At 32.9% G+C, this 24880-nt stretch overlaps 2 protein-coding genes and 1 long non-coding RNA gene across 4 annotated transcripts; 1 reads left to right on the top strand and 2 right to left on the bottom strand.

The window, feature by feature from the left end:
* Window positions 1–2585: 2585 nt before the first annotated feature.
* Window positions 2586–4206, top strand: LOC132294420 (uncharacterized). Its single transcript, XR_009478065.1, has 2 exons — window positions 2586–2890; window positions 2985–4206. It is a non-coding gene; the product is annotated as an uncharacterized LOC132294420 (long non-coding RNA).
* Window positions 4207–10550: 6344 nt separating this feature from the next.
* On the bottom strand, window positions 10551–15592 carry LOC132294419 (uncharacterized). Of its 2 annotated transcripts, none has more exons than XM_059792265.1 (4): window positions 15450–15587; window positions 13818–13903; window positions 11540–11969; window positions 10551–10787 (listed from the first exon to the last, which is right to left on the bottom strand). In XM_059792265.1, exons 3-4 carry the CDS (start codon window positions 11828–11830, stop codon window positions 10644–10646), a joined length of 435 nt encoding a protein of 144 aa, XP_059648248.1. In that variant the 5' UTR covers window positions 11831–11969; window positions 13818–13903; window positions 15450–15587; the 3' UTR covers window positions 10551–10643. The 2 variants fall into 2 exon arrangements, 1 of the variants encoding a protein (XP_059648248.1); XR_009478064.1 differs by lacking the exon at window positions 10551–10787 and adding an exon at window positions 14739–14873 and having other exon boundaries at window positions 11831–11969; window positions 15450–15592.
* A 1515-nt stretch (window positions 15593–17107) lies between these two features.
* On the bottom strand, window positions 17108–22505 carry LOC132294418 (large ribosomal subunit protein uL3y). Its single transcript, XM_059792264.1, has 6 exons — window positions 22420–22505; window positions 20819–20928; window positions 19744–19854; window positions 18700–19004; window positions 18099–18508; window positions 17108–17640 (listed from the first exon to the last, which is right to left on the bottom strand). Exons 2-6 carry the CDS (start codon window positions 20901–20903, stop codon window positions 17382–17384), a joined length of 1170 nt encoding a protein of 389 aa, XP_059648247.1. The 5' UTR covers window positions 20904–20928; window positions 22420–22505; the 3' UTR covers window positions 17108–17381.
* Window positions 22506–24880: the final 2375 nt, after the last annotated feature.

The following is a 24880-nucleotide window of genomic DNA, read 5'->3' as shown; positions in this document are numbered from 1 at the left end:
CTAGTATATTGCATTGCTAAATTAAATTATTCATTTTACTTAAAAAAAAAAAAAAAATTTACAATTGAGTTATTCATCAATATTATGAATATAGACATTTTTATTTGTTATGAATGTATATTAGGGGCAGAGTCGTGTGCGTAGGGGTGCAATTTGGGATGTGCAACCCGAACCTAACTCGAGTTCGTTCGATTTAGCATGAGCTTGGACAATTATTTTTACAAATAGGGTTGGGTATGAGTTAAAAAATCTCAACCCGAATTTAATTAGAATTAGACTTGGGTTGAGATATTAGCAATCCGAGTAAACCGAACCCGAATTCTAATATTATTTTTAAATACATTATATATAATATTTAAACTACGATTACTTTTCTTCTTTTCAACTTCATTTATTAAATTTTAACTTATTGTATGTTAACATTTAAGATAATTAATTTTCTAGTAATTTGTTTGTAATTTATTCAAAATTTATAAAATGTCTTTAAATTTTTTTTTTTTTTTAAAGAATAATTTAATCTAAAACTAATTCAAGATCATATTAAATTTTTGATGTGAAGATTATCTATATGAGTAACTCGAATTCACCCCAATTTTAAACATAGAATCTAAGCCCGAATTGTAAGCCCAAATTTAAAAGTAGAAGGATGAGTTAGGCTCGGGTTGAAAATAGGGTTGAATTGGGATTGGATTTAACATTTCATATAATGGGTTGGGTTCAAGTTATACCTCAAACCCGCCCAAATTGCAGCCTTACATGTGTGCCTTCCTCTAACCTGGCCCCGCCTAATATAATATATATGATTTTTATTTTATTTTTTATTATATGCATAAAAATTTGTATATTATGCCCCTAAAATTATTAGTTTTCAAAATTCTCTTAAACTTTTTAAATTTTTTTCTCTTTTACTCTTTAAATTTTTTTAATTACCTTTTAAAAAAGGTTAAATTTCGTTTATTCAATCGTGTTGTAATTTGTTTCCTTCAAATTTTATTTTTCTTTTCATTTTATTTTTCTTCTTATTGTTATTTTTTTATAAAAAAAAAAAAACGAAATCCATTATGCCCTGGAATTGAAATCCTACATATATATATGTATAGTATGTGCATATATTGCAAATCTTTTCGCCAATTTAATGGTTCATGGAGGAAATTTTTTTTTTTTTTTTCATTAAACAAGGACACTAATTTTATAGTGTCATAAATGGTGGTTGCTTTGCAAAGTTAAATAGGTCATAGATTTTATTTTATTTTATTATTTTGTAGTTAACGACGGTTTCTGCATTTTTTGGGGCTAAAATTTCAAATAAATAGGGAAAATCTTTGATAAAAAAATAATAATAAATGTGAAAAAAATCTTGATCCAGAATGGTTTAAGAATCAAGACCAAAAAATATATATCAAGAGACAATTTATACATATTTTTTTTAGAACGGGACAAGTATAGGAAACACCTCTAAAGTATATTTCGCGTAACACATTTACTCCCTATTTAAAAAAGTGTGTAAAAAGCACCTTTAATTTTTTCACATTGTACAAAAATACCTCTCTGACATAAATTAGTGTTGTAATACATGTTTTGGCCTTTTACTCTTCTAAAAATGCCCAAGGGTATATATATGTTATTAATCTCATAATATAAGGGTGTTATGTGTACATTACCTTTTCTCTATTTTTTTTTTTTTTTTTTAACTTTGAGAATTTTAAAACAAGGATTTAAATTTTTCGACATTTCAGTTTATTCTTTTCTACTAAATTTTTTTTCTTTATTTTATTTTATTTTTTCGTACCAACACTGTTAAAATAAAAATCCTAATATTAGTGTGCACTGGTTTTCGAAGTTTGGAAAATTTTTATTTTCTTTAATTTGTACTTTATTTTTGTTTTTTATTTTATATTTTTATCTTAACTTGTCCATTGCCGATGTCCTCCACTAGTGTCATTTTCAATCATTTTATAAAATTATTTATTTTTACATATTTTATAAAATATTTCCTTAAGGGTAATTTAGTCAACGTAGGGTTTATATTTGTCAGAGGAACCTATTTGTACCAGATTGAAACTTTAGGAGTGTTTTTTGTACGGAGGTACATCCTCCAATAGTGTCCTTTTTGGCCATTTTACAAAATTATTTATTTTTATATTTTTTATAAAATAGTTAAGTAAGTGTCATTTAGTTAATTTAGAGTTTAAATTTGTTAAGGACCTATTTGCACCAAATTGAAACTTTAGAGGTATTTTGTGCACGTGAGAGGTGTGAAATATATTTTAGTGATATTTTCTGCACTTGACCCTTTTAGAATTAGTACAATAAATTTGTCCGTAATTGAAATTCTTTTTTATTTTATTTTTTGTAATTAGTAGTACAATAATTTAATATATCCTTCCCCATTATTATTAGACTAACTATTGTGTCAATTATTAATTGATTTAAATTGTGCTAATATATATATATATATATATATATATATATATATATATATATTGATTTAAACACTTAAAGAGGATATAAGCTCCAATTTTATTTATTATTGACTAGGAATTTTTATTAAAAACTAATTAGAGTGACAATTGTAGCATTGACTAGTTAAGAATCAATAATCTATCATAGATTGATAATGAAGTGGACTGCAATATATTCTTTCATTTTAGGTTCCGAAAATACCATGATAACACAATTGAATGTATAATGAAAGGGATAACATATTCTTTCATTTTGGGTTCTTTGGTGTTTGTTCATTCCTCGTGACATCTGTTGCAACATTTCTGGGTTTCTTTGGTGTTGTGTCTTTCCAATGAACCAGCTTTGTACTCTGCTTGTGCTTTTGGGGTTCCTCTTTTATTAAGGGATTATCTGCTTGTCGGAGTGGTTTATTTTGGATTCCAACTTGGTCCGTTTTCTTTTTCCTTTCTTATCTTTCCTTGTCTCGGGTCTGTTTGTAAATCGTTTCTTTAGGTGTTTCCTTTGGATCGTTTCTGTCATAGGTCTTTTGATCCTGATGGTTTCCTTTATGATGCTCTCGGGTATTTATTTCTATCCTCGCCGGAAAGGAAAATGTGCACAGCGGGATGTAACGCAAAGGGTTTTACGTTTTGGACGAATTGCTGACCTATCAGTGCAAAATTTTCCTTTTGATCTGAGTTTCGCTATAAGTTGTTGTGTATTTATGTTAGTGTTAATTTTCTTTCTATGTGTTTTGCGTTTCAGATTTCTTGGTTTGCTGTCTTCCTTTTTCTGTTGACGATGAGGCGGTGGAGATTTCCTTCCAGTCGCCGCTCTCTTTTGGGTCAACGACCGTCTTTGATTTTCTGCTGCATCGGCTACGTGTCATCTTTTGGTCAGCACATGGTCTGCCAATGGGGTCCACGTTACATCACCTGTTTTCCTTGCGTGCAGGGAACGCAAAGGCTGAGATATTTTGTGCTCCGTTCCTACTAATGACCTTAGATGGGCCTATTTGTTATCTTCAGCCCAAACCCAATGTCTTGTACTCTTTGTGGTCGCTTCTTGGGCCTGTGCAGACCCATGCTGAGTGTTGTTTAATTGTTGGTCCGCTTGTGGTGGGTATTATAGTGTGTGGTCCATTTAATGAAAGCCCATAAGTGGTTATGGTTTTGAATGGTTTGGTGGATTACATCCTCTTTGGCCGTGATATCATTTTCGTTGCGCAGCAAGTGCATTCTTCTACAGACTCTCTTGGCCATCCGGCGGATTTGCGTTGGGTTCCTCCAGGTTTCTTACAGTTGCGGTGTGTCCAGACTGTCTTATCTTCAGCTACTTTGTATGTTGGAGGCGACGAAAATGTTTGTCAGGTTTACACAGGCTTTGTCATGCTGGTAGTTATGACCGATTTATCGACAGTGGTGTCTTGTTGCTTTGCGGTAACCTTATTTCATGTCTTGTTGGTTTTCCTCTTTCTTTCGATGATATCCGTAAGATACTACAGGTTATCCCCTCGGCTTGGGTTCCCTCTGTTTATAGACAGAGGCACGAGGTGGACTATGCTATTGTTCAGCTTTCCCGGAGTCCTGTTAATACGGAGTATGGGATCCAGTCACTTCTGGTGGATTTTTGTAATACCCCTAATTTTAAATGGATAGTCTCGGTATTTATTTATTTATTTTTTATTATATTTTTTTTAATTGTTTAATTGATTATTTGACTAATTGTTTATGTGTTTAATTGAATTAAGTGTTACTTGATTAATTGGTTACTTATCTATGTGTTATTTGTATTTTGTCCAGGTATTATTTGTATTATTTGTTTAATTAGATTGTGTGCTTAAATGATGTATTTGATTAATGTTAATTAATTGTAAATTAAATGTTTTCATTTCTTTTATTATTTTATTTTATTTTTCTTTTATGGTTATGGTTAGTGGTAATTGGCCAACCAATTGGATCCCATGGACTGCTTGGATAGGAGGTTGGATGGGTATGGATAATTATCCATGGATAGTTGTATATGTATATATATAGATATATATATGTATATACATATATATAAAAAGGAAAGTAATTTATTAATATTATAGTAACTTTAGTATTAATAAATAATCTGATATATATATTTTATATATTTATATAATAAGGATATACATATATTTTAAGTTACCTTTTTAATATTATGGTAACTTTAGTATAAATAAATAATCTGATGTATATATTTTATTTATTTAATGAGAATACAGATAGATTATATACTTAACATGTTTTAAGTTACCTTTTAATATTATGGTAACTTTAGTATTACTAAATAATCTAATATATATATTTTATTTAATTAATAAGGATATACATAGATTATATATGTAACATATTTTAAGTTACCTTTTTAATATTTTTATTTTTATTTTTTTTTATTAAGTTGACTTGGATTGGGAAAAGGAATAGGGTTATTATTTAGCCTATAAATACACAACTATAGGTTGAAAAAGGAGTGAAAATATATCACGTAATATATTCTAGAGAGAGAGTTAGAGAGAGAAGGAGAAAGAGGGAGGAAGGAGGAGAAAACCCTTTAGAGAGAAGATCAAGGAAGAAGAAGTTTAACTTTCAATCCGAAAGTTTAAAGCAAGTTCTTCTTCTATCTCTTTCCCTTTGATTCGTGTTTCTGTACATGCCTAGGAAATTCCAGGATATACTAAACACATAAAATTAAATAATTATGCATGTTTAATTGGATTAAAGTAAAGGTTTTTGTGAAATTGGGTCATATCTGTTCTTGTGTTATAAATTAAAAAATGCATGATTTTGATTTGATTTCTGGTGTGAATTTTTATATGTTTGAATTATGTATTTTTCATATATGTGGAATGATGGAACGTAGAAACATGCCTAGGATTCCTGAACATTAAATAGGGACTAGGTTTGGGTTTAAATAAATTTAAATACACTCAATCATAACGATGCTTGCTATTTAAATGTTTACACAAACGAATGGATTTAATCTTTTAAAATGCTTTAGCAATTGAGAATAAATGTGTAGGATGAATTGGATATGGAGAATGCTTATTTGACGATATAATAAAATATCATCATGTATAAGATTCAGTTTGTGTAGGACATATGATATATGAGCTTAAATAAATAATAAGTCATTCATATTCTGTGATAACTTGATATCATATTATCATAGTTATTTCTGGAATGTTTGATATATTTCTTTAATTATTACATCAATTGTTGGATTGTGTGGTTTAATACACCGGTATGGGACGGTGGCATTCTAGGGACGGATTAACTTATCAGTTAAGTCCTACCTATTTTATATAAGGGAATGGATTAACTAAAATGTTAAGTCCTACTTATATTCAAGTCAGGTCAGCTGAACAAGTTGAATGACTTATAGAGGATTAATTTATTATATAAGGGAATGGATTAACTAAAATATTAAGTCCTACTTATATTCAAGTCAGGTCAGCTGAACAAGTTGAATGACTTATGGAGGATTAATTTATACTGGATAGGATGGTCACTAGATTTTATATATATAAGTATGCTGCCATGATATGAGCTTGAGTCTCAGGATCAGTGGTTAGGGTGCGTATATCGCCAGGGATGTGTAGCTAGATATAGTGTAGTTGTGTACCCTGGTAGGTCTAGGTACTCATGCCCACTATATGTGCGTTTTGCATGTTGCCTACTATTCAGGTTGAGACAACCCTATAGTCTAGTGAGGTTCCTTTAGTGTGTGTATATATATATACGGACTACTAGTTACTGTTGGATTGACTAGGATGTATACGTGTATCGGATCTCTGCTTGGACTGTAGTAGAGTAGAACTTGTTTGTGGGCCTGACCCACCATTGTTTTTCAGGTGTTCGTCACGAGTAGAGGTTGTTCGTGCTGAGCGAGGATCAATCTACTTCATTCTTCCGATGCTACATAGGAGTTCCTTTATGATTCAGTTTCCCGTTTTAGAATACTGTCATTTGTTTAGTTTGGATTTTCTAGGGGTCCACACAGTATAGATTCCCGAGTTGTATTTTGGAGGATCAGTTTTATCAGAAGAGTTTATTAATTAATGGAAATATATTATGAGGTTTATTATTAGATTATCATTTTAGTTTCTTGTCAGCATTTTATTTATTCTTCTTTATTCTTTTGTACTCTGTGTTCGTTTATTATCAATTTGTTTTGATATCCTCGGGTATTCGGGCGTGGGCCTAGCCAACCCACATTCGGAAATTCGGGGGTATCACAATTTTGTTGTATGTGCTACCCATGCTATATCTTTAAGAGATGCAGGTGTTCAAGTTGATGATGTCGTGCTACATGTTGATGTCTATCTGCTGTAACCGGGTCTCATGTACCGACAAATAAGCTATATAGAAGCTATTGCTTCCGCTTCTCTTCTTCTGCTACTGCCTAAATGCAGAAGCAAAAGTTGTGTCAAACGGGCCTATGTCTTTTTCTGCAATTTGATGTAGAACTTTGAAGCCTTTATGGCTCGTTTGGATTTTTAGGAGGCAAATGGGCATGTTGCAAAATTCACTGTTTTGGTGTGATGTAACCGTTTTTCTGCAAATTTTCATCGTTTAAGGCCTCAAAACGGGTTTTCTATCCTATAAGAAGCTTGTCGGATATTTCGGAATTGTTTTTAGTAGTTTTATTTGATTAGATTCCTTCCTCTATTTTTATAGAATTTTTAAAGAAACTTTATTTTAAAGCTTATTTTCGAGTATTAGTATCCTTTCGGAATTAAATTTCAAATTCGTGTTGCGATTAGTTTTCTTATGAATTAGGGTTTTCTTCCGTTATAAATATATGTAATGCTGAGTTCATAATCATTCATTTAATTATTCAAGACAATATCAGATTTTTTTGAATTTATCTATTGTTTTGTGGATACAATGCACCTTATTTTATGAATTTAAAGTAACCCGAACAAATTTATCGTTTCAACTTATGTTATAATTTGTCATTAGTCATGGTGCTCGTTAGTGTACTTCTAAAATTTGAATGTCTAACGCTAATATTATGAAATTTGTTCCGAATAAATATGATTAACTTTGATAAATCATTCATATGTATTAACCCTGATCTTTTATTTTGAAATACAAGTCACTTAAGAGGGGCTGTTTGATTAAGTGTTGAATGTAGAACACAGTAAGTGATTTTTGAAATTAAGTTTGTTTGATAAACACCGCTTAACATGATAAGTACTATTTAAAAGAGGTTAATATTTTAAGTGGGGGAAGGTTATTTATCTGCTTATCGCAGAAGACGGTAAGTGGTTGGGTGTAAAAAATAATTTTTTGATGACTACTCTACTCTCATATAATCGGCGTTCTCTCTTTTAGAGTTTCTCTCCTCGATTTCTCTAGGGCCTCTCTACAATTTAATAAGGTGATAGAACAATTTTACCTATAATATTTTAAACATTGACATATAGCCTTTTTTGGTTACATTTAAATTGATTCATATATATTTGGTTGCTTGTTATTACTAATGAAAATGAATTACATGGAACAAATTCCAAAAAAATAAAAAACATAATTCTACCTAATATATTTTAAACACGGATATAGCTTTTTGGTTACCATTCATATTGATTAACTATAGAAAACAATTATTTATATAACATAATTCTATACAATTTCACCTACTTTGTTTAATATTTTTAACACCATTTTTATACCCTACATAAATATTATGTAATTATTTATATAATAGAATTCTATTCTCATAGAAGAATTGTCTTTCGCGTACTTTCTTGACACTCTTTTCAATACCCTGCCATGTAATCCAAAACTCATATATTTTAAATTTTACTTTATTTAATTTGTAACATTCTTTTTGATATCCAAAACCTATATATTTTAAATTTTTATTAATTATTTATATAATAAGATTATGTTCCTAGATAAGAATTCTTTTTCACTTTCCTTAATTTTTGTAACACCTTTTTCAATACCCTTATAAATATTATGTAATTCAAAACACATATTTTAAATTTTACTTTCTTTAATTTTGTAACTCCATACCTACATAAATATTATGTAATCCAAAACCCATAAATTTAAAATCTCCATTAATTATTTATATAACTAAATTTTATTCCTAAATAAGGTATTTTTCAAGTATTTTCTTTAATCTTTGTAACACTGTTTTCAATACCCTACCTAAATATTATTCAATCCAAAATTCTTATATTTTAAATTTTACTTGCTTTAATCTTTGTAACACCCTTTTCAATACCATACATAAATATTATGTAATACAAAATCCATATATTTTTAATTTTCATATTTATTTATTTCATTGAGTGGATGTGGTTGTTTTATTAATATTTTTGTATTATAAATATAAAATGTTATGAGTATCGGATGTTGAGGGTAAAAATGTAATATGTTCAACTTTCAGACTTCAGTTTTTGTATATAATAATTTTTTTTAATGAATTCAGCGTTTAAAATTAAAACGTTATCAAACAGATTTTCAAATTAATACATTCAGTATTTAAAATTCAGTACTTAATTTTTAATTTTATCAAATTGTCATTGGTGATCATTGATAAATTTTTCACTCAAAATGAATGTTGTGACCTCACCTTATTAGTTATCATAGAATATTCTGTTATAAAACAGATCCCTTTTAAGTCAAAATTTATTTTTCAATAGTAGTGTTGTCTAGTCCACTTGAATTTTGAATTCACACGCGGCCCTTGAGCTAAGCTGCCCTTCGAAGGGCAGGCTCGTGTGTGACGATAAAATTATAAAATTGCTACGCTATGATTTGAAAATCGTGAATTTCAAATAAAAAATAAACTGTTCACAGAATTATTGTTTGGCTCTTCCAAATTCTGTAGTGGCGGAAGTCCCGTTCGCTGAGCTGCCCTTTTTCCCTCTAGCTAAGCTCCATTAAAAAGATTGAATTTGGTTGCAGAGGGCCATTTTTAGATGAGGTTAAAGAAGTTTAAAAAGCCTCAACAGGTTCAGATGAAATGATGATGATGGTATTTTTAAAACATTGTTGGGTGTGGAATGGGAGAATATGTCATGTTGGCATTGAACTACTTCCATTAGTTTGGAGAGTTTGAGAAACCCCTCATGCCTCATTCATCAACTTTTATTCAAAGAATGAGGGAACAACAAAAGTTGAAGGATTTGAGAGTAAATTTTAGCCAAGACTGTGACAAACCATTAATTTGAAATAAATTACGGACCTTACTATTTTAGATTCTAAGAATGATTTTGTTGAGGGTAGTCAAAATTTGGATCCATCCTTGTGCCAATGAGTTCGTGGATTCAAGACTCACAAGTAATAATCCAATAGTATACACAAATTAGACATTGAGAAGGTTTATGATCATATCGAATTCGCATTTTAGGGAACTTATAGGTTATGGATGATGTAGAGGAATGGAGTATGAGAATCAATGGTGGAAAGTTTAGAAACTCACAGGATGGAAGAGACAGTATTTGTATCGTCTAGAATAGATAGGCTTACTCTTGTTAAGAGTACCTTCTCTAGCTTGCAAACTTGTTTCATGTCCATCCCGGTACCGGTAGCAATCAGAGATTGGAGAAGGAACAATGACTCGTTTGGGTAGCTAGAAAAATGGCTTTAAGAGAGATGCGTTGTAGAGGAAAATGGTGGAATGTGTGTAGGGTGTAGGCGTCCTTTAGGGAACTCTCAACCTCCTCCTATTCTGTTGGAGGGTAGTTTTCAGAGAGGTACTTGAGGGGAACTCTCAACCAACTTCCTATTTGAAGGAATGTTTTTATTTTTTTCGGTAACCAGTGTCCAGGGATTTGCCTCGACTAATCTACGGAACCCGTGCAAGGCGCTTCCCACACAACATTGGCAATAGAATCCATTAGACTCGGTTTTGTTATATCTTGGAGGTGAATTTGACTTATTTGTTCCAACAAAATGTTGAACTTATAAGTCCAATTTTATCATTTTTGTTGTCTATATGTGTGTGTGTGTCTATATATATATATATATATATATATATATATATATATATCTGTTTTCAGGTAACCACTCAACATCTTGCCCGGTAATACATTCTCTATAGAGGTTGATTAGGGATAAAAGTACTTAAAGAGAGAGGGGATATAATAGTGATACTACTAAATTCTTCTGTAAAAGTACAAGCAACAATAGTAGATGCTTAAATGCAAGTATCACAGCCTAAGGTGGGACAAGATTATGTTCATGGGGTGGCCAATAAACCCCTTCCCTTGGACAGGGGAGAGGAGCAGGTTGGGCAATGTAGGTTGGATAGCGCTGTCCCGGCATCAACACGGAGAAGTCTGATGAATAATGTGCTGAAACCTGTCACAAAGACCACAATATTATTACCAGTTTAAATAAAGTAAACAAAAAACAAAGAATGATTTAATTATTGTTTCTCCAATGGCACCTATCTCTTCAATTTGTTTTAATACTTGCTATATGTCTTTAACTTTGCTAAGATTCTCTTCACACAAGGGCTGCTTTTGAGCAAAAATGATACGTAAATCTTTTCGATAAAGCAAGTGTTCCACTCTAATTTAATTAATAGAACTATGGGAGAAAGAAGATACAATTTAGACATGAAAAAGAGGTAGAGAGGAAGCCAAAGAAAAAAGTGTAAAACTTTTGTTCAATCTATTCATTAAGACGGTTTGTAGAAAATGACAGAATATTTTTCAAAAAAATAAATAATAAATAAATAAAGTAAATTTATGGAAGAATAATTTTCTCCAAACATCTGATTTCAAATGTCATTTCTTTCCAATCAATGTCTCTTATGAGTCTGCAAAAGCAATAATTGGTCTTTAGGGCTAAGAAAAGAAGTGGGTGTTTTCTGAATCACTTGTAGGCTGTTTCAACATAATCAAGAAGTGTAATTTGGTTATCTTGGATCAAAGTAACTAGTACTTATCATATTCTAATAGTATGATTACAAATAAAGAGAAACTTAGATACAACAAGGGAATAATAAAAAGAGATGCATTTTGTTATTTAAATACTAAAGCATAGTGAGAAATTTTCAAATAAGAACTGAATTAAAATTTTGTAGAGTGATAAAGGTGGAGACTTACTGCTTGTGGATTTCCAAGTTTCTCCATTGATCTTGATTCCAGTGATCTGCGGTTTCCATCTTGTGGGGAAGAGAAAGAAGGACTTGGCTTAAACAAATGTTCAAAGATGGCCATGATAAGAAACATCGAAATTAAGATTGCCGTGGCAACAAAGCCAAAAGAGAGAGCATTCATCGACGTGCCAAAATTTTTCCATGGAGCTTCACGATCAACTCCTGTCTGAGATGGGCTTGGGTCTGAACTGGTATAGATGTTCCATGGCTTTGAATTTTCAGAATTAAGATCATTCATAGTTTGCTTCGAGGCAAAAGAGAATTAGCAATTGAATTGTTTGTGTTGATAATCAACTAAAGATTGGGAACTAATTCAAACATGGATGCAACTATTGGTTCTTCAAAGATTACGGATGTGCTCCTCTCTGTTGGTCACTCTGCGAGGAAAGAACCAGCAAGCAAAATAATCAAGACGGTAATACATTGAAAACTTCAATATGCCATGATTACAGTAGATGTGCTTAAAAGTTGAGGGGAAAAAAAAAGAAAAAAAGAAAAGAAAATAGAAGCATTATTTAAGAGCTGTGTGGGCATCCCATAAAATTAAATTTTCCATTTTGTTATTGATCATTTCCAAATCAATCTTCAAAATGCAGCTGTTACAAAAAAAAATTTGGATGCAATGCAAAGAATTTCACTCTCCACAAAAGACGATCTAAATGATGACATCTCTTGAATCCCTAAAAAGGATCCAACAACTTGTCTCAAATTCTGTGGATGACGGAAAAATTTATTTATATGCTCTTTGAAAACACATCATGATTTGCATTCTGCAGATGGAACTTTAAATTGCAGTTAATGGAAAATATCAACTATCTTATCCATTTTGACACATATCCCATAAAATTTATCTTCATCTCCGAAGTGTTTCTTCAAGTTACATTTCCCATATTATTCTTGCGACACACTTCCCAATTTTGATTACAAATTGTCACCCATCCCAACTTCCCCAATCTTCAACTTATGTCTGTCTAAAACCAAGTGAAAACAAGTAAAACTCAAGATTGAATAGAAATGTAGAACCAGAAGTTTACATTACCCCTAAATGCTGTCAGAACCCGGCTAAAAGGCACTTCAAATCTCAAAAAGGGGAGAAATGAGAGCTGCTTAGGATCTGAGAATCGGAAATAATATAAGACTGCTTCAATTACTCTTCGGCTAGTGGACCTGAAAATGTAAGACTGTTTGGTCCACTAGCCGAAGAGTATTTGGATGTTAAAGTGTGTGACTGAAACCTGTCTCTAGTTTGGACATTGGATCTCAAATAGTGCCACTATGATGGGACGTTAGCGACACATTTGCCTGAAATCTGGCTGAAGTTTTGCAATAAAAATGGGCTTTGATGATGAAATTGCCTGAGTGGTTGAAACACTTAATATGTTCAGTGGCAACCTAAAAAATATGAAAATTAAATCTTCCCAATTCATTATCTGTGGCATTGAAAAGCACAACTAATCTTTTGGGATAGTCACTGCCAAAAGAAAAGCAAACATAAGGGGAAAAAAATGCAGTATTCATAGCCTATAAAAGAAAAGCAGTATTCATAAAAATCCTAATTTACAGTACCATACATAAGATCAAAGAGGCAAATTCAAATATTCCAAATCTTCTGTTTAGATTCAAGTTTAGTGTAATATATACAAATAGGATGAATTTTTTCCCTATTTTGAGTGGGTTCTCCAATCATTCCTTAGGGAAAATGAAAAATTAAATGAAAAGCAAACGAAAATGAGCATCCACAGTTGCTACAGGTTAAGAAAGCTGACAAAATTAGCTACATTTACTGATATAAGATGACCGGCTAACTGGATTAAATTGGTTCTCCTTTTAACATTGATCGATTATGTGTTTCACCTAGAACTCACCATTTCTCTTAAACAGATGCTCATAGTCGGAAAATCTCCTCTCACCGAGTTTGAATTCAATCCAGTCTCTACAGCCCGGTACTTATACGTGATTTCCAGTCATGAGAAGCTCATGAACGAGAAAGAAAATTGACAAATGACTCGTGTAAATTCAAAAGCAGAATGTGAGTGTGGATGCCTTGTAATCTTTAGTTTTTCAAAAGCAGGAAGTGGAAAAGCACAAAAGCAACACACACAAAATGCCAGTCACTTCTAAAAAGGATTCAAAACAACAAACTCGCAAGGCTCTTGCAAAAGTTCAAATGGCATTTGTTGAAGTAATAGAAATGACTAATTATGATAAAAGCAATATAAACAAACCTGTTCTTAGGATTATCTGTAAGGCCTTCGGTTTTTATCACGGGAAGCAGGAGGACTCGTTATCTTCTTCCTATTCTACAGAGTACCTGTCATGGAAGAACAATGCACACCCACATTACACAAAGCATTGTTTAAAGGATGAAGCCAGCCTAGCAAAGCTTTATACCCAATAATAAAATGTAAAGACAAAGTTATATATGATAATCCCAGTAGACACCTTTTTTAATGTCTTGGTGTTCATGATCTTGATGCCTAACTTAATAAATACTATACCTTGTCTGGAGAAGCAAACTCAAAGAAATCTAAAGTATGGGCCTTCCTGTCTGGAGGCAAAACCAAGACTGTCCTATTAATACTTCTAAAAGCATTCACTTTTAAACTATAACATTAAATTGAGTTGGCAACTTCTGAACCAACCTACTAATCAGAATGAACACATTGAATTTGAACCCCAATTGGGAGTGACCTAAACTTATGATTTCCTAATCTCTTATAATGAAACGAGTTTGCATAATTATATAGCAATCAATATTAACTTTTATAGATCAATATATGTATTAGGCACAAAGCTGATTTCCTCAAAGAATGCTTATGGTTAAGAGCATGCATTATGTGAACAAATTAGGTCAATTAGCATTACTGTCCGACCCGGAGAAACCCGGCAAGACCATTAAGAGCAATTCATTGAACAGGTGGAGTGCATTACATTATCTCCTACTCAGTTGAATATAGAAAAGAAAAGGAAAGCTGCCATATGAACTTAAAAAACCAAAGCCTGCTTCAAAGTACTAATCTATATGTTTCAAACTTCTTTATTGCAGTGGAAATCAATAGGTGTGTGATCTAATTTCACATAGAAAATACATAAAACAAGAGAGAGATAGAGGGAGAGAGAGAGAGAATCAATGTTGGATATCTTACAGCTATGCAATACCAGAAGAGCCATGATTCAAGTGAAGAAAGAAATGGGTGTGCTACAAAAAGAAGCAAGAGCTAGAAAAAGGAGGTGATGTAGACCACAACCATGTTTATTCCTCAATTTTCCCCTTAAAAGATCTGTTGATAAGAACCCACAAAACTTTTGTCAGAGACACTAAAGCAAATACCTGAATTAATTGCTAAGTCTGTGTCTTAACAATAAAGATTATACGTTACTAACTGAATTACATACAAAAAGAACAACCATTAAGCCAGTTTTCTTTCAAATATTCTAGAAAAGAAATGAAAAGTAATAATTGATAATAAATTATTAAAAAGCAATGAGAGAGAGAGAGAGAACTTTTTCTTTCCCTCCAATGCATTGAGTGAGGACCCTTTGTCAACAAGACAATCACCATGTCTGAGAAAGATGTGAAAGCCTATCCAAACCTATTTCAAACACATCATTTCATTTTTTACAAACAGCTCATGTGTATATTTTGTTACCCAGAGAATTTCTGAGTTAAAAAAAAAAAAAAAGAGAACGAAAGGCTAACATGGACAAACAAGATTTTCCAAATAGAATGCATTTAGCCTAGATCTTAACCCCAAAACATAAATTAAATGAAAAAATGAAATGATTTAAAAATTTATGGCATTCACCTTCTAATTACCATCTCTCCCAACACACACACGCACAACATAGACACATACCCACTTCATGATTTCTCACATAAGGATATCATTAGTTGGTGACCCTTTTCTTTGTTTTTTCTTTCTTCTTTTGCTTATTCATTCTTGACTTAACAAGCTCAATTTATGGCTTCATGCATTGGGGTCACCTCAACAAAAGAATGCAAGTTTTCTATATATCCATATAAGACATTCTCCTAAAGAGAAGGGACCCATGACAAGAAAGGACATTAAAGCAAGTGTTGAAAAAATAGATGGAATCATTTTATTTTATTTTTTTCCTTTTCCTTTTCCTTTTCCTTTTCCTTTCCTTTCTCAACACAAGTATCTCCAACTGAAGCAACCTTTCACTTTCCCAACATTTTACCAACAATTCTCTAGAGCCCACGGGACCAGTCTGATCAGCCTCTGTTAGTGCCTAAGAGAAATTTTTTTTTTTTTTTTTGTTAAATTGCATAAGAGTTCCTACAGGAAAATGGGAGAAATATAATACTATTGCAAGACAAGATAAGGAAAGTAAATAATTACTTATATAAAATTTGTTTTTTTTTTTTTAAATAATAATTACTTGTATAACTAACACGATTGTGAGATGGAGGGAGTACATTGAAAGCTTTGCTTCTTTTTATATATGTGTTTTTTTTAGGCTTTTAGAAGATTAATACCTCAAAGAATCAAAATCCTCTCCAAGAAATTATTATTATTATTATTTCAGTTTCATGCTGTGTGAAATTCACAGGATGGTGAATTTCACCTCGATCACCTATTTTTACTCACCTATAGAAATAGTAAGAATAGTAAAATCCATCATGTAAAATTGCAGAAGTGGTGAAGCACTAAAACTTATGGTGTTAAAAATCCATGATGGTGAAGTTTATGGTACGACGTGTTAAAAAAAAAAAAAAAAAAAAAGTTTATGGTACGAGATTCATATTTGAAAATGGTGTGAAATTTTACCGTAAAATTTTGAGTACAAAGTTTTACCAGGTGCCAGGAGCAATTGAGTTGAACATTTAACTCTTAGGCGCTCTCACGCTCCACTTGGAGACTCTGAAGTCTTTAGACTTTTAGACATCGCTCCATGTGATTAAAATATATCTTAAAGAACTATTTGACTTAGATTTGTTTAAAAGAACTCTTAGGTTGATTTTAGGCATCTCGCTAGTATTTTTAGGATAGCTCTATGCCTTAGATTTATCTAAAAGAACTCTCGGGCTGATTTTAGGCATCTCATTCTCACGGACTTCCATTTCTCAGGCTGAATTTAGGCATCTCATTCTCACGGACCTGAATTTCTCAGGCTGATTTTAGGCATCTCATCCTCACGGACTTAAATCTCACCCGCTTTGACTTAAGATGTAACTCACATGGGTTCCAAAACCCGATATAACAGAAATTACGTGAGCTACATAACATTTTACATCAGAAAAGGCAAAAGTTGCCCTAGGCTGTGACCCACCACCACTAGGTATTGACCCACCACTTTAGCCTTCCTGTTGTACGGTGCATATGTACTTCGGAATGATGAGTCTGCCTGCGAAAGGGAAGTGGAATGTTGGCATACTTTTATCTCCAAGAAGAGGCAAATAACAAATCCAGGTTTTTGGGGGTAGAGTTGAATACTAAGCCCAGTAATCAAACATTAATAGCTTAAAAACACACATTATCAAAACTCAAACTCAGCATAAAAAAACAAACCAGAACTTTAATATAATTAAAGGTTCAGCAACAATACTAGATCAGTATTATAGAAATAAAAGTTTTACCAAAAACAAAGGGCAAATAGACGATCAAAAAGGGTCATGGGTAGCAACTGGTAAAGCAAAAGCGTAAATTGAAGAATAATGGTATCTAAAACACAAAAGAGAGCTCTCGACTTCATTGACAAAAATGGCGGCCATAAACTGGGAACAAAATGCAGTAGAGATAACATGGATGATGATCTCTGGTCCTTTAGGCTTTGAGTCGTCCATAGACCTTGGCCTTTTCCTGTGTTGTCTGAAAGCGCCCATGGCCGAACTTGGATGATGTATCAATGAATTTGAGTTTAATCTCCTCCAAAGCAACCCTCGATGTCTGTGTCAACAGAGACTGCCTCAAGGTGACAACACGCTTCTTCGGACCCACGCAGCAGCCCTTTATCATCAGATAATCATCTTTCACCACACCATAATGGGGGAATCCTCCCATTGGTGTGATATCCTTCTCAGTCCTGAAGGATGAAAGTAAAAAAGAGAGTTAAAAACATCTTCAAATGGCATCGGCAATATGCTTCTCAACTCTTAAACTAGAATTTTCAGGCAAATAATTTTTAAAACTATGGAGTTGGGAATCGAGTATCTAATAACTAATATTCAAGTCACATGCTACCGAAAGAGCAGAAAATAATCCTATCCCATTTCTGATCTTCCCACGAAATCAAAAAGGCTAAAGAATGATCCCAAGTTTCTACTTAAGGATATATCAGGAGCACATTTCATAAAAGTTAGGGTCACAAACTCTCAAAACAGGAAACACAACTTGTCGAGGAAGAATGGTAGCTTCCACTACCCAGATATGATTTTTAACCGGTCGATGCAATTTTAGAGTTTCCAGGCCAAAACGAAAATGTAAATGTAACACACATAAAACCAAAATAACAATAACCATGACGAGCAGAAGAAGCCTAACCTATCAAACTCAGTTATGGCAGAATGAGACTCCTGAGCAGACTTTCCAAGCTTGTAAATCTTCTTGTTCAACTCAGTTCGATGATGGTAACCATTTTGTCCAGCCCGGGCAACGGTAAATGAAACCCTAGCTGGATGCCAGGCACCAATACAAGCAACCTTCCGAAGCCCACGGTGGGTCTTGCGGGGTAGCCGGGTCACACCCCATCGGGTCACCACGCCCTCATAGCCCTTGCCCTTTGTCACCCCAATGATGTCAATCATCTCATCTTTCTGGAACACAGCATCAACAGGAATCGGCTTCTCAAAAAGGCTGTAACCATAATCAACCTTCTTAGCAACATCTCCACCATTCACCTGAATCTCCATCAGGTGGGATTTCTTCTGCTTAAGGCCTTTCATTTTTCGAATCTACAAAAGAGAGAATCAAACGAGAAATTCTAATGCTAAACATATAAAATGGCCATTACCAAAACACATGCAACTGTAAGCACAGTTGTAATTCCATGCCACCATAAGCCTATCTATCCAAGAAAAAGGTAACAGTTTCCTTTAAACTGCAAGGGAAAAGATTTTCTAGAAGAAATGGAAGTGGAAAATACCTGGGTATGAGCCAAAACACGAACCACAGAGCAGTACTTCTTTATTTTCTCCAACTGTGCCTGAATGTCCTTTTTCCCTTCTTCAGTTTCATACTTCTTTGAATACTTGGTGAAAGCCTTCTTTTTGGACTTGCACCAATTCTTGTAAAATCTCCTCTTTATCTCCTCACTAAGATGCTGGGCCCATACAGTACTCAGGCAGCGAAGGCCACGTGGCGTTTTGACATAACCAACCACTCCCACTATAATCATTGGCGGTGTTTCGATAACAGTTACTGCCTCGCATGTTTCCTTTTTGTGGAGCTCTGGAGAGAATTAGTAAGTAACCAACGAAAATAGATCTACTGACAGAACATCACTAACAAAACCCTTGCATATAAGATTCATTGCAAGACAGTATATTATTTCAATTTAACAAGTAAACAATGGAAATATATCATGTTTCCTTTTTGTGGAGCTCTGGTGAGAGAATTAGTAACCAATGAAAATAGATCAACTGACAGAACATCACTAACAAAACCATTGCGTATAAGATTCATTGCAGTACAATATATTTCATATATACAAACACATCACCACCAACAAAACACCCGTGTATAAATTCATTGCAGTACATTATATTTCAGTAGGTTTGAGAATGATATCTCTAGTATTTCACACACCACTTCTGATCCCCTTTTTAAGTTCAACAGGCTTTAAGTGGCAATAAAACAAGTGTTACAGGGAGCAGGACCATAAAAACAATGTGTAAAAGTTCCAGGAACAGATTAGATTATAAAAAGAAACAAACTTATGGTTACCATTGATGTTGTACCATTTTATCCTTCAAGAGAAAATGGAATTTCTAAACATGTCCATGAATAAGAATTTGGGAACAGAAACAGATAATGTCTTCAGTGCAATGTTTTACAGATTCAGAAATGTTCTCATTTTTTATTTATTTTATTTCTCCAACTTTGTCCATTCGTGATCATCCATCATCTTAGGCAAAGCGTGAACACACCCCAAAAGGTAATAATAATGCATGACGGGGGAGAAACTCACTTGATCCTGGTTTTTCAACTTCTCTAACAATATGGGTCATCCCAGCTTTGTACCCCAGGAAAGAAGTTAGCCTGCATGGTTTTGCTGGATCATCTTTAGGAAAGGCCTTAACTGCACAACACCAAAAAATGAAATAAAGTCGGTAACTACAGGGCTCAAAGAGTTAGAAGAGCTACCCAATTACATGTTTTTGGTACAAATCTGACAATTTCTTATTAACTATAAACAAACTACTCAAAGCAACCAAATTTTAAGCTGTACATAAACATAAAATCAATATCAAAACATATATATACTACAATATAAATATAACAATCCATTTACTAGTTTTTTTTTTTTTTCTCTTTTTTTTGGGAATAAAAAAAACAGAAGTATGAAACCGTTCTCTGATTTTTAAGGGGAAAAAAAAATAATAATAAGATCAGCACAAAGAAATTCATAATTTAATAAAACTATAAGTAAACTAGAATTTAGATGCCAGGGAAAGCTTGTAAGCATATTTGCATATTTTTTCTTGATTAAACCTTCCTGGAAATGACTACACTCAAAAGAAATAGGACCTCAAGATCATATAAGTAATACTTGACACTAAATGAAATCCCCACAAACATTCAGTTGGGCGTGGAGAACCAATAATTGCCCAAGTTGAATCAAGCAAGACAGTAAATCATTGTTGAATCCGATATCAAAGTAGAGAGCTAGATTCTCTCAATCAACTCGCTGTCTAAAGGAAGCTGGAGTCCACTCTTATTTCAATAAGCAATTTGAAGTTGGAGTGATCCCATTAGCACCACTTGGACATAGATGGGACATCTAACAATATTAATGGCATCCAACAGGTAAGAGCTTATGATATTAACAAGACAAACTGCATTACATGATGGCAATGAAAAAAAAGGAATTATGCCAGGATAATCGAAATAAAAGCCTTGCAAGTTCATCAATAATATCAAACAATGAATGATCTTTTAGGAAAACAATATAAATAAATATTTAATAACAACAAAAAAAAAAAAAAAACTAGTAATACAGCAGGAGCAACAGAGAGAACTAGGAATATAGGCGAATCAGAAACCTTTCCCACGGTGACGAGCAGCTCTTTTCCTTGGAAGAAATCCCAATGAGCCATGTCTTGGGTGCTCAAACTTGCGATGAGACATGCTTCCTACCTTGTATTTAGTTTCTCTGCAAAACTCACAGATCTTATTTCTATTTTCCCCACTAGTAAGAAAATGTTCAAAGCCCCATTTGACATGATGTACATATGTAGTGAACTTAGAAGGCTCCAATAACAAAAATATAATTCAACATAGCTCATATATGTATATGGATAACGCAACTATGTACTAAAGGAATGCGGGCAACCAAAGAAATTTAGGGTAAATGAGGGCACAAGCCAGAACAGAACAAAACACCAAAAAAGAAAATAAGAGGTATTGAACAATACCAAAGTAATAAATGAAAATATCTTAGGTGAATAAAATACAACAATGTGGTTTATTCATCGTTACATCAATGCATACCCAAGATGTAAAACCACAAGAATACAACTCCAAAACAATTTATCATCTAAAACAAAAACATACATATATAATCAAAATCACATAAAATAAAGAGAAGAAACCCTTGACCACAAGACATATGACATTTCCACCAGTTCAAGCAAAAGATATGAAATGTTCCCTTACCAAAGGCCTATGGCACAAAATTATGCCAATTCTCGGGCTCATTTGGTGTTTCTTCCCAAATACCCTATATAAGGGTTTTGGCAAAAAGAGCCCTTATGAGACTCCAGCCTTGATTACATCTGTGTTGTTTCAGGGAGGTCATTTCAACCATTGCAAGAAAAGGGGCAACATCACACATCTATCAAAGCAAGGGCACCTAATTTGATTTTAAATTACTATAAGCAAAAATAGATATATTAAATATATATTACTAAATGTATATCAATTCCTCGAAAAATATTTTGTTTAATTCAATCAAAAGAGGACGAACTATCAACAAAGCGATCCCACTAAAACACTACATCAAACATACAATAAGATGTGTATACCATCGAAAATATATTAAATAAGACGTACTCATAGTTGAAATTGAGTGTTTATAAAACTAAATTACTAAAATTGTTGGCTTTCATAGTTGATATTGAGTGATTAAAAAAAACTAAATTACTGTAATTGTTGAAAGTTACATCATGGCTAACTTCTAATTTGATTACACGTAGATATGGAGATAAATATAGAAATTTGCAGATAAACATCAATATATATTCAAATTCTTAATTTAAAGCACGTGCAGCGTAGCCATATCACTCAGAAGCCCTGATTTGTTCTATGGCCATCTGAATTTCCACATGGAAGATCTACAGGGATTTAAGCATCAGGTCTATAATATTCGTAACTATATCTAACTACTATGTTTGGTTGCTGAGAAAAATGCACTAAAACGAAAGCAATCAACGAGTTATACCTTTTTCACCGTTCGATACAAAAAGAAAACAATCGTATCTAATCGACTGCAGCTCATAGAACAATTAGACAGTTTAGAATTGACATTGAAAACCAATAAACATATTAAAACTGTACATACAACAATTCACCACTTTCTCGGCAGCCAAACAGAATATAATCATCTAAAAACAACGCATTATTCGAAAAAAATGAACGATATTACCTTGACTTCGCTCAGAGAGAGAGAGAGACGGGAAAATGAGGCGCAGCTTACTTTAGTTCTGAAACCCTAGGAAGCTTTGCTTCCGCTTTAATAAGTTTTTATAGACAATTGAACGGATAGGATTTTAATTCAGGGGTGATATCAGCCGTTAGATTAGATCTTTTTAAACTAGGGTTATAGGAGAAATCCATTCCCTATTAAGAGCCCTTTGCATTGCTGCCATTAGAACGATGAAAACAGAGTTATTACAAAATTGTTGACTATCGTAACAAATTTTGAGAAATCCATTCCTATTAAGAGCCGAATTTGAAATTGCTTTTAGAACGATGAAAACACTTTTAATAATAGAGGGTGCGTTTTGTAACGTTTTCGTTTTCTATTTTTGCACTCGCAAAAAAATCAAAAAAATCAAAAAATAATTTTATTTTTTGAAATAAAAACAGAAAGCAAAAATAACATTTAGTAACATTTGTTGTTGCCACAATTTTAATAACAAAAAACAAAAAGCAGTGTTTAGTAAAACATTTGTTACAAATTTCTTTTTTTTTTTTTGAAAATTTTTTTTAATTTATTTTTTCATCCATCTATCAAAATCTAACTTTCAATCACAATAAAAGACATAATCTAAAAAGGAAAAAAAATATATATATATATATACAGGGCAAGATAAACGTACAATTGTATAATGTATATATATAGAATATAAAAATAGATTTTATATATACATATATATTAACAAAAAATCTGAAAACAAACCACAACCAATACATGTATGACAATCAGAAAAGAAAGAAAAAAAAATAAAATACAGGGCATACAGTTGTATAATGTATATATATAGAATATAAAAATAGATTTTGTGTAATGTATATATATAGAATATAAAAGTATTAATGGAGTAATGTCAGTGGTTGTGTATTAATGGAAGAGTAATGTCAGTTGTTGCGTACAAAAGGGAAACAGTGGTGAAAACGTTTACTCTGCTATAGTGAAAAAACACAGGAAACTTCATTTAGATATTTTCTCTTTCTTTCATAAAAATGAGAAATGTTTTTGTTGATGCGGAAATCCACACGACTCGGAACGACGGCGTTTACCTGCAAAACAAAGAGACGTCACCTTGAATGGCACTGGTGGGGTGCCGGCCGAGGACCCTCCGACAATCAAGTTAGTACTTGTAATCGTATCACATAATAATTATGTATATTCTGTTTAGGGATTTTTTCTCGTACTTTCTTTAACAGCTTGGTACCCTATTTATGGCTGTCGATTGGAATCCAATTGGTTTTGCCGATGTCCATGGTTGATCTTATCTTCCGCTTGTGCGAGATCATAAGAGATTTGTTGCCAGATTTGTCGGGGATATAATAATCCTTTTGACCTCCTCCAATTATGATAGGATTATTCTTACTCTCTTGAACCACGTCAGATTTCATTATCCTTGATAATGAAATCTAATTAATCTTATCGAGGGTAGGGTAGGTTTATATTTTTCCCTATTAGTTGCCCCCTATTCCCAAACTTGCATGTATAGCTTTGGAAATGTAAATTTATTTATTTTTATTATTATTATTTTTTCATCAACCCCTGTGAACAGTACCCGCGAGGTACTATTCATGTGAATAGTAACTCAGGATTTTTTTTTTTTTTTTTTTTTTTCAACCCCTGTGAACAGTAGAAGTTTTTTTTTTTTTGGCCTTGGGAACTCTTCCCTCGGGTACTATTTTTAGTACCTTTGGGTAATCTCCTCGCGGGTACTATTTTTAGTACCTTTGAGTATTCTGTTCGGGGTACTCTTTTTGGTACCATTGGGTACTCTTCCCTTGGTAAGGGAATAAATTGGACGAACTTTACTCAGGTCATCACTCATTTAATAAAGGAATTAAATTGTATTAGCTTTACTCAACTCGTCCCTTTTAATAAGGAATTTTTATTTACTATCCCTTATAATACGGGGATATTAATTATGGGATTCATTCAGCCCCGGTCCTTGCAGTACATGACATTTATTTACTATTCCTTATAGTACGAGGAATATTGATTACGGGATTCATTCAGCCCAGGTCCTTGTAGTACATGACACTTATTTACTATCCCTTATAGTACGAGGATATTGATTACGGGATTCATTCAGCCCGGGTCCTTATAGTACAGGACACTTATTTACTATCCCTTATAGTACCGGGATATTTGATTACGGGAATCATTCAACCCGTCCCTTTAGCAAGGGAATAAACTTTACGAGCTTTACTCAGCTTGTCCCTTTAGTAAGGGAATTAATTACCACATAAGTATAACACGTGAGGGGGATGATCGTTTTTTCACCTGACCTTTGTAGGTTAAGTCCTGATCTTAGGCCCTTGTCTTGGTCTCTGATGACCAAACTTGGGGTAACCGAGCACTGATCTTGGATGACCGAGCCTTTGTAGACTTTGGACAATCAATTCTTAGTCTTGGTTGA

This window comes from Cornus florida, unplaced genomic scaffold (genome assembly GCF_030987335.1).
Source record: "Cornus florida cultivar Cherokee Brave unplaced genomic scaffold, ASM3098733v1 CherokeeBrave_3.0.0_Hap2_Chr02, whole genome shotgun sequence".
Lineage (NCBI taxonomy): Eukaryota > Viridiplantae > Streptophyta > Magnoliopsida > Cornales > Cornaceae > Cornus > Cornus florida.
The sequence above is the reverse complement of the archived record's forward strand: the minus strand, read 5'-3'. Positions and strand labels throughout refer to the sequence as shown.

Bases quoted from the DNA above. Each gene is read 5' to 3' on its own strand.
- LOC132294419 (XM_059792265.1), bottom strand. From the start codon at position 11,830: ATGAATGATCTTAATTCTGAAAATTCAAAGCCATGGAACATCTATACC. The intron at 10,788-11,539 runs GTAAGTCTCCAC...TCTTTGTGACAG, and splicing joins AACTTGGAAATCCACAAGCA to GTTTCAGCACATTATTCATC.
- LOC132294418 (XM_059792264.1), bottom strand. From the start codon at position 20,903: ATGTCTCATCGCAAGTTTGAGCACCCAAGACATGGCTCATTGGGATTT. The intron at 19,855-20,818 runs GTTTCTGATTCG...GGTGTTGTGCAG, and splicing joins TGCTCGTCACCGTGGGAAAG to TTAAGGCCTTTCCTAAAGAT. The intron at 17,641-18,098 runs GTTAGGCTTCTT...TTCATCCTTCAG, and splicing joins GCCATAACTGAGTTTGATAG to GACTGAGAAGGATATCACAC.